Genomic DNA, 13,919 nt, shown 5'->3' on the forward strand with positions numbered 1-13,919 from the left:
TTTTGGATTCAGATGGTATCAAAATACCATGAAGGTATGGTCTTATATGGAACTGTGTTAATAAATTGTTGAAAAACTGAGAGACCGTTACATTACCCAAATTGGATCCTAGTATTCATAGTGAGCATCTGGCGTTATGTATGCAGTGTACGGAATTGATTTGTTTTCTAATAATCGTAGTATCTGATGATTGCCTGAGGCTAGATCGATATTTGTGAAATCTCTGTTTCCTCCTAAATTATCAATTAATTCTTCAATTAGAGGCATCGAAAAACTATTTTCCACAGAGATTCCATTAAGTGCCCAATAACTGATTACCATTTTTTTCAGACCATCTTTTTTCATCAACTAATAAATCTGGACTTGTGGAGTTTCACCCCAACACAAAACCGTTATTTGAACAACTCCACACGTGTTCCAATCACCAACTGATCATCTTCAAGAAAAAGATTAAACAGGAAGAGAAAGAATAAACTATTTAATCTTCCACTTGAAGATGATCACTAAGTGATCGAAACACGTGTCGAGATGTTAAAATAATGGTTTGTTGTTGGGATAAAACTCCAAAGTGACTGATTTTCACATTACATTTTTGCATAAAACAACGCCCTTACTGTTTCTTTGACAATTTGTTTGTCTTTCTCTAAAAAACAATAAAGTCGATGAGTGATAGGCCTATCTGTAGTTGACTAACAGAAAAACTGAATGTGCAATCCCAGAATTCTTCATATCGAAAAACATACTTTTTTGATGTTTCACTAAAATTTTGTCAAGTTCCAATTTTTTTTTGCACCGACGAAGTACCACATTTTGAGTTTGACAAACAACGAAGAGTATCCACTTCTTTTTGAAACGTCAGAACATCATCCACCCTATCGTAAATGATATCTTGATCCTCAGTGAAATTTGTTTAGATCAAAATATCATTTTCGATATTGTCGTAGACTACGTACTACACAATTTTTAATGAAACTTCGTCAATTGTTTTACCGGTCGTACATCAGGTTAAAAATCTGTGAGTTTTCATCGATGAAACTCAAAAAACATACGTCAACATCGATTCATAAAAGCATTTGGGAAAATGAAAGTAGTATACCCTCATAGGCATGTCTTGAGCTCAAAAACCAAATTACTCATTTGTGATTCATTGATATTCTTAACCATTGTGTTGGTGTTGGAGTGTATCATTATTTTCTGAATAAAAATGAACAACAACGAATTCAACGAGTTCAAAACTCTTGTTTAAGATTTTCGTAAGGTATCAAGAAAAGAGAACCGATTTCTTATAGTTGAAAAGTCAGGTGGCTGAAAATGTACGATAGGCGGACTCTTCATTCTTCGACATTATTTCATAAAGTTATTGTCAATATAGCATCTCCCTGCCTCTGATTTTTATAATGTGAACATCAGGCGTAAAATGATCCACTCTATTGAACTGTTCAAAAGTTCATTCACATGCATTTCATACAATAGCTGAATTCTCTAACAACCTACCACCTTCCTTTCGGTCGACATCTGTTTCCAGTTTTAGCTACTGCCTGAAAGAACAACTTTTGAAAAACAATAATACCCTAATATCTTTTACGACACATGAGCTCTTGTAGGCTATAGTTAAAATATATGTAGTATTCTTAAGTTTGTATTGATATCCGCCTCATCTCCCCTCTTTATACGAATAAAATGTTGTATCCGCCATCACAATTACAATATATGCCTTGTTTTTTTTTGTTTTTTATTTTTTCAATCTTTTTTTTGAGGTGCCAGAGGAAAAACGAACTCTGACGAATTGACAAATTTGTATCTTCCTATTATATCATGTTATTTATGCTGTCAATGAATCAATTTATTATTATTAATTTGTGTTCAATTCTCCGTATAATGGGTTACTGTTCTTTCAGTTCCCAAAAATACAGACATTTCAAACATCTGTTTGAAGGGATTGACCTTCAGCTTCAGTTTTCGAGCTACTTCTGATTTCATTTCCCTCACTCACTTCCAAAATCTACAAACACTTATCACCATCAACTGATATTTTTTGTAGAACTTTGAAGAAAGATGGTTATTTCGAATCAATTTCACTTTTTCAATTTTAGTATCTTTAACGTCTTTCCGTTTATACTGTTTATACAGTTACAAAAATGGTGGATCACAACGACTACATTGATATGAGTATCAAATGACACAGGGCTTGACTACTAGAATAGTAGTACACCTTGAACCGCAGCTACAAAATGGTGGATTCAATATTTTTCCACAACTACCTGTGATTAGTTGCCGCTGTTTTGTATCAGTTTTGAAAATTGGTATGACAATTGTATGTATTTGTATTTCCAAGTCTATACATTTATTCAACAAGTGTTGAAGATGAAGCAATATGTGTTCGGAGATACCTTTGGTAGTTTCTGATTTTATGCCATATTTTTCAACAATTTTCCCATCTTTCATTATTATATTCAACAGTTCATTAGTCTCAATTGGCGTTAAAATCATTATGTTCAAAGGAGTGTTAAGAAATATTCTTTGGTTTGGATGGTTTACAATTTTTTCTGTAAGTGTTTTCTTCATTCCAACAAATCTAAGGTTGAAATCGTTCGCGATTTTTTTTTCCGTGTGAAGAAGATTTCCGCTCAGGTTACGAACTGCCGCGATTACATTATTGTTGGGTTTTGTGTTAGTCATTTCTCTCACTTTTTTCATCAAGTTTTTTTTTCTATTTGTTTCTTATGAAGGTTAATACAGTCAATCTGCTGGAGCTGGAAAATAATTTCATGAAAATCAAAAGATGAGTAGCTAAGTACCATTCTGATCATTCCCATACTGATTCCAATTAATTTAAGAGCCACCGGTAGATAGCTTGATCAGCCTATTGGGCACATCAGTACCGGGCAGACAGACCTCGACGTTAACCATCTTGATTTTATTCAGGTTGAAGCCTGGCTCCCTTCCCCTTTCAACTGAAGTTTGTCAGAAAGACAAACGGGTCATGACTGATGTTTGATGGTGGCATGAAAGTCCTTAGACATCCATACCGCCCTTCGCGTTATACCCCTACCTGGCTGGGGTGAGATAGATGAAGATATTAATCATCTGTTAACAAAGGACATAGGGGCCTCATTCGACAAAGTGTCGGGGCCTTCTATATCGGGAGGGGTCGTCTACAGCGTAATCTATAGCTTCCCTGACTAAAGGATTTTCGTGAGTTTCAGCATAATCTAAAACTCGCCGATTCCTCGACTGAATGGACTGCTGAATGGAAGGCAGCTTCAAATCTCTGCGAATGCGTGCTTCATTCCGCACGAACCACGGAGCATTCACAATCATCCGTAGAATTTTATTTTGTAAAGTCTCCATGATGGAGATGTTAGTCGGAGCCGCTTGTCCCCAAACGCCTGAAGCATACATGATGACAGACTTGAACATCATGTTATAGATCGTGATTGTGTTCTTTAGGCTCAGCTTGGATTTTCTATTGATCAAAGGGTACAGGCTTACCACCCGACCCTGGATCTTTGCCTTCACGCTCAACAGGTGCGGGTTCCAGGTGAGCCTACGGTCTATAATAAGACCTAGGTACTTGACCCGCGCTTGCCAATCAATCTCCCTTCCAGAGATTCTCACTTTCATGGCCGGAGAAGCTTTCGTTCTTCCCATGGTTATTGCCTGAGTTTTTTCCGGATTCACTCGGATCTTCCACTCGAGGTACCAGCGCTCGAGGTCGCCCAATGCACGTTGCATATAGACGATCCCGAGCTCCCGACCCATGGAAGATGAGAGGAGAGCCGTGTCATCGGCGTAGAGAGATACCTTCACATGCTCGGACCTCGGAAGGTCGCTGGTATAAAGAGAGTAGAGCGTAGGAGAGAGCACGGCCCCCTGTGGCACTCCAGCGAGGATCTCTCTGTTGTCAGACAGAGACCCTCTACTCTAACCTGAAATGTTCTGTCTTTCAGGAAAGACCCAATCCACCGGATCAGGTCCCGAGGCAGGTCGAACGCGATTAATTTGTGAAGAAGGCCTTCATGCCAAACGCGGTCGAAGGCCTTCGAAATGTCTAGTAGGACTAGATGGACTTTTTTATTCCTATTTAACTCCGAGATGGTATTTTCGACCAGTCTCAGAGCCTGCAACTCAGTGGAATGTTCTCTCCTGAATCCGAATTGCTCATCATGCAGAACATTTCGGTCCTCAACTTCTTCGTTGAGCCTTTGAAGTACGACTCTTTCAGCCAGCTTAGCCGCCGACGAGAGCAGACTAATCGGGCGATAATTCTGCGGGAGAAGCCGGTTCTGCCCCTGTTTTGGGAGCATGACGACGACCGCATGTTTCCACCTTCTGGGGAAGTATCTTAGAGCCAGAGAGCTGTTAATGATGTTCAATAGGCTCTCGACGCAGTTTTCCGGGAGCTTCTTCAATAACTTGTTAGTTATCGAGTCAACCCCCGGGGCTTTCTTGGCTTTTGCAGCCTTGATGTAGCCCTTTAATTCTTCCACAGAAGCCGGACGAATGACATCATCGTCATCCTCCCTGAGGATGCGGTGAACCCGATCTTCGAGCAGAATATCGCGGTCGATGTCGTCATTGTCGTCAACGTTAAGTTGAAACTGACGTTCCATCGTGTCAGCAAAAGCCAACGCTTTGTCGGCGGGGGAGTAGCATACTTCGCGCTCTCCGTGAATGGGTGAGGGAGACCCTCAGGAGGGGCGCGCATCTCTCCGAGCTGAGCTGTGAAGACATCCCAATCCGTCTTATATCTCATGCAATAATCAGGGTAAGGAAGTTCATCACCCAATACCAGGATTACTGGATTATGATCGGAGTCCAGTTCCGACTGAACGTAAATTTCGCTGGTCAGAGTGACGTTTCTGAGAAGCGCGATGTCCAGTACGTCAGGCCTATACTGCCCGCGATAGAACGTAGGTTCACCTGGTCCCCGCACGAGATATTCATGTCTGTCAGCATGCGCATGGAGCGCTCAGCCGTTTCGATTGGTGGCTCTACTCCATAGTCCGTGCTTGGCATTGAAGTCGCCAGCAGCAATTGTCGGAATATCACTACCCATCAGCAGTTCATCCAGTGATTCTGGGAGTAAAAGATTGGTCGAAGGGTTATAGACAGAGATTAATCTGTGACAACCCCTTCTCAGTTGAATTTCGACCCCTACGGCCTCAGTTCCGTGTAACCGAGCACTGTCAATGCCGTATTGGACACACTGGAGGGATCGTTTGACAAGAATGCCAACTCCCCCACCAGCCCGTCCAACACGTTCTCTGTGGGAGAACTTGTAATTTGGAATGACAACGGATTCATTCCTCAGATGCGTCTCTTGAATTAGAGCCGCATCGATGTTATGTTCTATGAGAAAGTTCTCAAAGTCATGTTTCTTAGGTAGAAAGCCATTGGCATTCCAAAAGACTATCTTCAAAGATCTAGGCAATGTCGGTTGTCTAGACATTAGCAGTACCAGTCAACACGTTTGTATTCACCGTGAACATTTTTCGAGCACGGGGAATTTGGTGAATAATTGCTTCATCTGCTCCAAAGCGGCGCAGATGTCTGAAGCCCCCTGAGACTGAGGTGAGGGCTCAGGTCGAGAAGGAGCGGGCCTTGCAGAGCTGCTGGCACCCTTGGATGCAGCTCTAGCAAAACTGACCCCTTCCTGGACATGTCCAGACCCCGCATGTCTTCCTGAAGGTACTGGCTTTTTAGCTGGTTGCTTTCCTTTTGTTTTAGACTTTTGAGTAGACAGACCTCGAATGAAGACAAAATGTGAATAACCAAGAAAAGTACTTGATGAAAAGTGACACATAAGTGGAAGCACCTATTGGTGTGACACACAAGTCAACTTTTCAACTGTTCGAATGTGTTCGAACACCCATCGACACCTCAGTTCAATCTAAGGAGTAGTTAGATTGATACCTTAGAGGGAACTCATAACGAAACTTGGGGAGTAGGCAGATTGAGGCTCCAACGTCAAGTCATATCAAATTCGTGAAAATGGCTTCAAAATGGGAGCCGAAACGTCAGGGTTCAACCCGAACTCAGCGATAACATGCGTTTTTTTGAAAACGTCTCTGATAGAATTATATGAATGTTGTTGATTGACTTTCGGATTAATCGATGTAGTACAAGATGTTCTCTCTCGTTGGTCTGTTGCAATATCAATATCTTTCTCCAAGACTAGGGGCCAAGTACTATCTATTCCTGAATGCACTGATTCTTGCCTTGACGTTTTTTAGAGTTTTGTTCATTGACAAACATTCTCGTCTCGTTTCATTCAACACGATGTTTACTGTCTGATTTCAAAAACGATTTCATTATATTCAACGAAAGTCATTTTTTGTGGAGGAAAAAATCAGTTTTTTATCGACCTTTTTTTGGGTAATGGTTACCTTCCACAATCTGAAAAAATATAAAAATTATAATGTGGAAGGTAACCATTACCCAAAAAAAGGTCGATAAAAAACTGATTTCATTATCTTTTGTGTTGTTGGGTTTCTATGTGTGAATTTAGATTTCAGTAAATTGTTTTGTAAAAAATTCTAACATCATATCAATTTCCAATTCGTCTTATTTTTTTTAGATAGTCATATAACATAATATACAGGGTGTCCCTGGACTTCCTCTTGTCCTCTCGGGAATGTATAGATGGGGTCAAAATATCACCAGTACTTCATATAACTTTTTTTCCTAAAAGTCTTCGTAACCAAGTTACGGGCCCTCGAAGTTACAAAATGAAAAATGTTTTCTTTGATAACTTTTCAAGTGAATATTCAAAATCATCCAAATTTTGGTAATTGACTGAACAAATGAATTCCGTCGATGAGCTTTCATGCAGGAGTCAGTTGTTTTGCTACAAAGTCAGGAACGGACTACCCCCGATGGTCCACACCCCAAAACTTTGAAATGACAGATATTTTTCAATATTTTTCAACAAATTAAGGTTACTTGGACAATTTCATGAATAAAAGTACTCGTGTGGAAAGTCGATCGGAGCAACGAGTCTTGATAAAAATGTAGTTTCACTCGACGACATCAAACCCGCTCGTCCACCATTATTTGAAATGAATAATTATCAAAGCAGAAATAATAATGATAACGTTAATTCAACAACATTTATCCTGAGATGTCTACCATTATTCGAAAATATTAGTTTTTAAGGAAAATGGAAATGATAGGTAAAATGTTCATAACGAATTTTTATAATGCAAACACGTTTAACTAACGAAACTCAAGAGCCTCAAGAGCAAACAGAAATGAAAAATCCGCTACAGAAACTGCTCGATATGACCACCTTCTCTCTCTATACATTTTCTTAGTCTGCGAAGACACCCTCTCTGTACTTGAAATAGCATTCCAGGGTCGTTTCGTATGGCTTCACAATGTAATGTTATTCTATTCAACAATGCATCTCTTCTGTGAATAGGTGTAGCGTAAACAAGGCTTTTTAGATGCCCCCACAGAAAGAAATCCAATGGATTTAAATCCGGAGACCGCGATGGCCATGAATATGGTCCACCTCTACCAATCCATCTATTGTGGAAAATATGGTTCAGATGGTCACGCACAATCAAACTAAAATGAGGAGGAGCGTCATCATGCATAAACCACATATCTCTTCGGGTTTGCAATGGAACATGTTCCAAAAGTCCATTCAAATCGTTCTGAATGAACTCCAAATAACGTTCTCCATTCAATCGGTCCTGTAGAACGAATGGTCCTATAAGATGGTTTCCTATGATACCAGCCCAAACATTCACGTTGAATTTCCGTTGGTGTTTGGTTTGCAATATCCCATGGGGATTTTCTTCGGCCCATATATGGAGATTATGAGAGTTGGTAACTCCATCTCTACTGAAACCTGCTTCATCAGTGAATAAAACTCGAATAATAAAAGTCATATCCTCTCTTTGCCTATCCATGATCCAATTGGCATATTCCAGTCGTGCTGGAAAATCTTGAGGTGTCATGGCATGTACCTTCTGGATGTGAAATGGGTGGAGCAGTTGTTCCCTAATTATTCTATGAATAGTGGACTTGGATGTATGGAACTGTTCTGATAGATTTCTGATGCTCATTGAAGGATCATCAGCGACGGCTTCCAAAATATTTTCCTCCAATACAACGGTACGTACAGTCCTAGGAGCGCCCTCACCACCTCGTATTGGCAAAACTGTACCTAAAATAATATCGAAATAAAACAACGTGCTCAAATTAATTATCAATTATTACATACCTGTCTCCCTCAAGCTGCGATCGACACGCTCGAATGTTTCTCTTGACGGTACCGTTCGATTGGGAAAATGCTCGGAATACAGACGACGAGCTTCTGCAGCATTACAAAATGCTCGTCCATAAAATATATGCATATCTGCATATTCATTGAATGTAAACTGTTCGGCCATATCAAAAAAATTCAAAATATCCTATAGAATATTGACAATACAATGATAGTCATATGACAACGCACCACTCAACAAAACAAAATCGCATTCCAGTTTCTCATTTTTTATCAAAACTTTCTAAAAGATTTTTTTGTCAACATCTGTGAAAGAAATGGAACATAATTATTCCCTGGATATTTTTCACCTGATCATGTGCAGCCGTTTTTGTAGTTCATTTGTTTGCTTTTTATTAGTATAGTAAATATTTTTTCCGATGTGCGTTTTTTCAGCTAAATTTAGATTCGTGTTAAAGAATTTCTCCCATAAAATTATAAATATCAGTGAAACTCCTCAACAGTTTAGCTGTGAAGAAGAATTTGAAACATTCGAATGTTGAGTTTCATGAGATTCAGATAACTGATCAACACGAAACGTGATTATTCCACACGTATTATGTACATACAAAATATGGAATGAATTCGATATTTCATAGTAGAGTAGCTTGTTAGTTTAAAAACACCACGAATCTACAGAACTTGATATTTCTTTTGAAAAAATATCTGCTATCACAATTGTGACTTAAACTTCCATATAGGTACTGTACTTTTTGTTTACGACTTCATTTTAGCATACTTTGTATTATTCCTGTTATAAATGTTGTTGAATTAACGTTATCATTATTATTTCTGCTTTGATAATTATTCATTTCAAATAATGGTGGACGAGCGGGTTTGATGTCGTCGAGTAGAACTACATTTCTATCAAGACTCGTTGCTCCGATCGACTTCCCACACGAGTACTTTTATTCATAAAATTGTCCAAGTAACCTTATTTTGTTGAAAAATATCTGTCATTTCAAAGTTTTGGGGTGTGGACCATCGGGGGTAGTCCGTTCCTGACTTTGTAGCAAAACAACTGACTCCTGCATGAAAGCTCATCGAAGGAATTCATTTGTTTAGTCAATCACCAAAATTTGGATGATTTTGAATATTCACTTGAAAAGTTATCAAAGAAAAACATTTTTCATATTGTAACTTCGAGGGCCCGTAACTTGGTTACAAAGACTTTTAGGAAAAAAAGTTATATGAAGTACTGGTGATATTTTGACACCATCTATACATTCCCGAGAGGAAAAGAGGAAGTCCAGGGACACCCTGTATAACGTCAGTTGTGAAAGGTGTCGGTGATTGTTGAGTTGATTATTGTTTATTGGGTGCTTGTTGAGGTGGTGATATTGTTCGTAAAATCGTTCGACCTTTATATATGCAACATATCAAAACCTCTTTCATATATTCTTTTAGCGACATTTTTTTTGTGGAGGACTCTGTATTTTGAACTGTTTTTGGGTTTATAATCTTCGAAAATCTGACAAAAATGTGAGATAAGTCAATAGAGAATCTGCTGAAGTGTAGTATTTCACTACACCAGAAGATTCTGTAGTATTTTACTATACTTCAGCAGATTCTCTATTGATTTATCTTTTATTATTTCTGATTATAGAAGGTCATGAACCCAAAAACAATATGAAAAATTCTTTTATATCTTTTTGAAAGTAAATTCAACCAAGAAAAAATTTGCAAGATTCATAGGATTCAATATGCAAAATGAGTATATACGACAGGTTACTGATGAATAGAGTTTTTTATTCCTGAAAATTTTTTGCCAAAAAAATTATCCTATCAAATTTGTCTATTTCTAGTCATGTGTGTCGAAATAACCAATGAAACCATCATTACACTGATAACTACCCATGGATAGTTTTCACGGGTAGTTATCACTTATGTCATGGCATTGCTAAGCAACCAACACAATAAAGTTGTTTGACATTTCAGTAATTCAATTTATTTCGAAAATGTCACTTCCTCGCTTTGGTGTTCATATTTGAATATTGATCAGGAACATCATAACCAAATAATCAATAGTATGCGTGGAAACACCTATGCAGTAACCGAGGCAAATACAGCAAGATCAACGGAATATCATTATACGAATTGTTCTTTTAATAACTGTGTGTTCAATAAATAATTTTATTCGAATTGCAAAAAATTTTCTCACCGAATATCCCTCGAACATTGATAAATAACTCATAATTTTATCACAACTTCCTCAAGCACGTTATTTTAGGTAACATCCCTCCGCCTTCGGCGTCGGGATGTTACCAAATAACGTGCTTTCGAAAACTGTGATAAAATTATTTCGTTAGTTATCAATGTCCTTGGGATATTATAGCTGATAAATACTTTGATTTCATGCAGTAACTCATCGAAGTGAACTTAAATGTCTGCCCTTTTTATACCTGTAGGGGATGAAGAAACCCATTGATGAATACTCTCATTGTTCCACGAAAAAATGTTCATTCAATATAATTATATTATTATAATATCATATATGCAATTTTTATTTACGAAAACAACTATTTGTTGTATCCATATAAGCAGGTAATAAATTTTGCGTGACTTACTTTTGCCAATGAAAGAATAGATGATGTCCTAGACAGAAGGTTAGGTGTTCCAGTAGTTTCAGCGTCTGGTTTATCAGATTCTTTGTGATCCCCTAAGATTTTTGTGAAATCCAGTTCACTTTTTGACAGATCCTCAAAATTTCCTTGAGCTTCGATTTTTCCCTACATTAAAATTAAATTATTGTGGAATGACTCTCGAATCAATGTAGTGAGCTATGGTATAAACTGCAGTAATAAAATGCAGTAATGTACAATTCAATTTATTTTTGATTTGATGATTCAGATGAAATTGATCAATACGTTAGTGAATCTTCTACAAATTGCAATATTCATGAGATAATTGATTGAACAAAAAAAATTGTGAAACTATCTAGAAATATTCTTATAATTCATGATACAAAAGGCACAAAATCTGAATTTCATACTTATTCATTCACGTATTGAATAATACGTTAATGAATTCACGTATTGAATAATAATACCAATAATACACCGTCTTCGTATACAGCGTGACTCACGGTCGATGTAGGTTAGACGTTTCTGGAAAACGCAAAGCATTATTTTTCTGAAAATTTCACCTCTCACATTTCCTTACCTGTTCTATCGATATAAAATATTTTCAGCATTTCGGCGTTGCCACTTCTATCAAAAAGTTCTGGCAATTATATTTTTTCAAACGGAACACCCAGTATATTAATACATTTTTGGAATCGCTATAGTATTTTGATACTTTTTTGTTGATAATGTCCTATACCTATCTCTATCTGTTTTCGAGATAAAAAATAAATTGTGCTAAATATGGTTCAAAGCATAGCCTTAATTGAAATTGAGTACATCAGTACTCTCAATTCATGAAATGTTGATATTCTGATTATAGTGTGAACAAACTTGATATATTCAAATAACACCAAGATATCGACTCCATATCATACAGGGCGTGCTGAAATTACTATTATTTCCATTGTGCATAAAAGTAGTCGAAAGTTAATTTTTTCAAATGAAACTGTATATTATTCGATAAATTGAAAGATGGTGAAAAATGCTTCGAAATGATATACATGTCCTTATACCTGAATCGTCAAGTTTTCTTAATTTAGCCGTTTTTGTGGAAAAATAGTTATTCACGATTTACCTACAAGTGTTGAAAGTGGCATTTTATTTTGTGAGTGGTGATTATTGCAAAACGAGCGTCAGCAAGTGGAGAAAATTCACGAGCAAAATAAAATCACTTTCAACAAATGTATCATACAAATTTTTTTGTATAACGTTACTGCTGATGATAAAAAATATTATAGGGTCTATGGGATTTGAACACACGATCTTTGGATTACATGGCATATTTTTCAACTACATACGCCAACTCACATTATTTTAAGGGGAATTATTGGTTAGTCATGAAGGACTTTCTACAGTTGGACTGAATACTACTTCATCATCGTCAGTAACTTCACAAGGATTTATTACCAATATCACGAACTGCATGTGTGAACTTTTCTAAATGATTTTTTGGTAGGTGTTCTGATTGGAGTGTTTCTATCAAAGAAATTTTCAATAACAGATGTACAAAAAATGATTCTTAAAGAATTTGATTTCTAGGTAGCCGTGGAAATATCAAGGTTATGACAGTTTGGTGACTTTTATGAGTAATTTATAAATGGTTATTGACGGTGTTTCAAAAAATCGCCAAAAATGAATGCAAATATTGATTATTCAAATGAAGTTCTTATGAAATTATTTATTATACACGGACAGTGTGATCAAATTTTTGCCAGAACTTGTAGAAAATTCAACCAAATGTATCCTGAATTAACACCAATGAACGAAAGGAACTTCTTAAGATTACAAAATAATTTCCTTAACTATGGCTCCATGTTGAAAGCGCCTTCAACATTACCAAAACCTGTTACTTCAAATGGGGATAATACTGTTAACGTTTTGGCATATTGTTATGCATATCCAGAAGCTTCCATTCGCAGTGCAGAAAAAGATTTGGGTGTATCACATGCTTTAGTACAACGAATTTCGAAAAATCACGGAATGCATCCGTATAAATTTACCAAAGTTCAAACTCTGAAAGCAGAAGACTTTGAACGTAGAATGCATTTTTGTGAATCCCTTTTGATCCATTCACAGGAAGATCGGGAATTTTTGTCAAAAATAATTTGGAGCGACGAATCAAAATTTACAAGGGACGGCATTTTCAATAGAAGGAATAAACATTTTTGGGCTGATCATAATTCGCATGTTACAAAATAAATGGGTTTTCAAGAAAAATTTGTTCTGAATGTTTTCTGTATTCTGAAGAGAAATAAAATTAGCTTTTTTATTTATGAAAAGACACTGAATGCAGAGAGATATCTCCAAATATTATTGACGACTGTAACCGATTTTTTTTTAAATTTGCCTTTAGAGGAATATAGGAATTCGTGGTTTCAACATGTTTTAGCCCACAAAATCTCACTTTTTACCTAGAAATGACTGATTTTTGGTACAGTTGTTCCCTGGAAACTTTGAGGTATAGTTAAGGAAATTGTTTTGTAACCTTACAAACTCCCTCTCGTTCATTGGTGTTAATTCAGGATACATTTGGTTGAATTTTTCACACGTTCTGACAATGATTTGATCACTTTGTTCATGTGTATAATAAATAATTTCATAAGAACTCCGTTTGAATAATCGATATTTGCATCCATTTTGGAAGATGATTCGAAACACCGTCGATAACTCTTTGTGAATTACTTATAAAAGTAACTGAACTGCTATAAGCTTGATAATTCCTTTGCTACCTAAATCCAAATTCTAAAAAAAATAATGATTCTAGGAAAAGCGACTTTATTGAGAAAACTTGACGATTTAGGTATAGGGACATGATATATCATCTTGAAGCATTTTTCACTATCTTTCAATTTATCGAGTAATATATAGGAGGTTTAATTTGAAAAAATGAACTTTTGACTACTTTTATGCACAATAGAAATAATAGTAAATTCAGCACGCCCTCTATGATATGGAGTCGATTTCTTGGTGTTATTTGAATATTTCAAGTTTGTCCAAACTATCATCAAAATACAACTTTC

The 13,919-nt window shown here is 36.7% G+C and overlaps 1 protein-coding gene across 4 annotated transcripts in view; it reads right to left on the reverse strand.

Moving 5' to 3' along the window:
* The window catches only part of LOC111515719 (ATP-binding cassette sub-family C member 4), a 137,412-nt gene that overhangs the window by 66,780 nt on the left and 56,713 nt on the right, over positions 1–13,919 (reverse strand). For all 4 annotated transcript variants that reach the window (XM_074178641.1, XM_074178638.1, XM_074178639.1 and 1 more), the window contains one exon: positions 10,843–11,004. In XM_074178641.1, the coding sequence (XP_074034742.1) occupies positions 10,843–11,004 (162 nt within the window). The remainder of the gene's footprint in view (positions 1–10,842; positions 11,005–13,919) is intronic.

The sequence above is a fragment of the Leptinotarsa decemlineata genome, unplaced genomic scaffold (assembly GCF_025532065.1).
Source record: "Leptinotarsa decemlineata unplaced genomic scaffold, Ldec_3_MD MMD2_tig00004204_RagTag_RagTag, whole genome shotgun sequence".
Taxonomy (NCBI): Eukaryota; Metazoa; Arthropoda; class Insecta; order Coleoptera; family Chrysomelidae; genus Leptinotarsa; species Leptinotarsa decemlineata.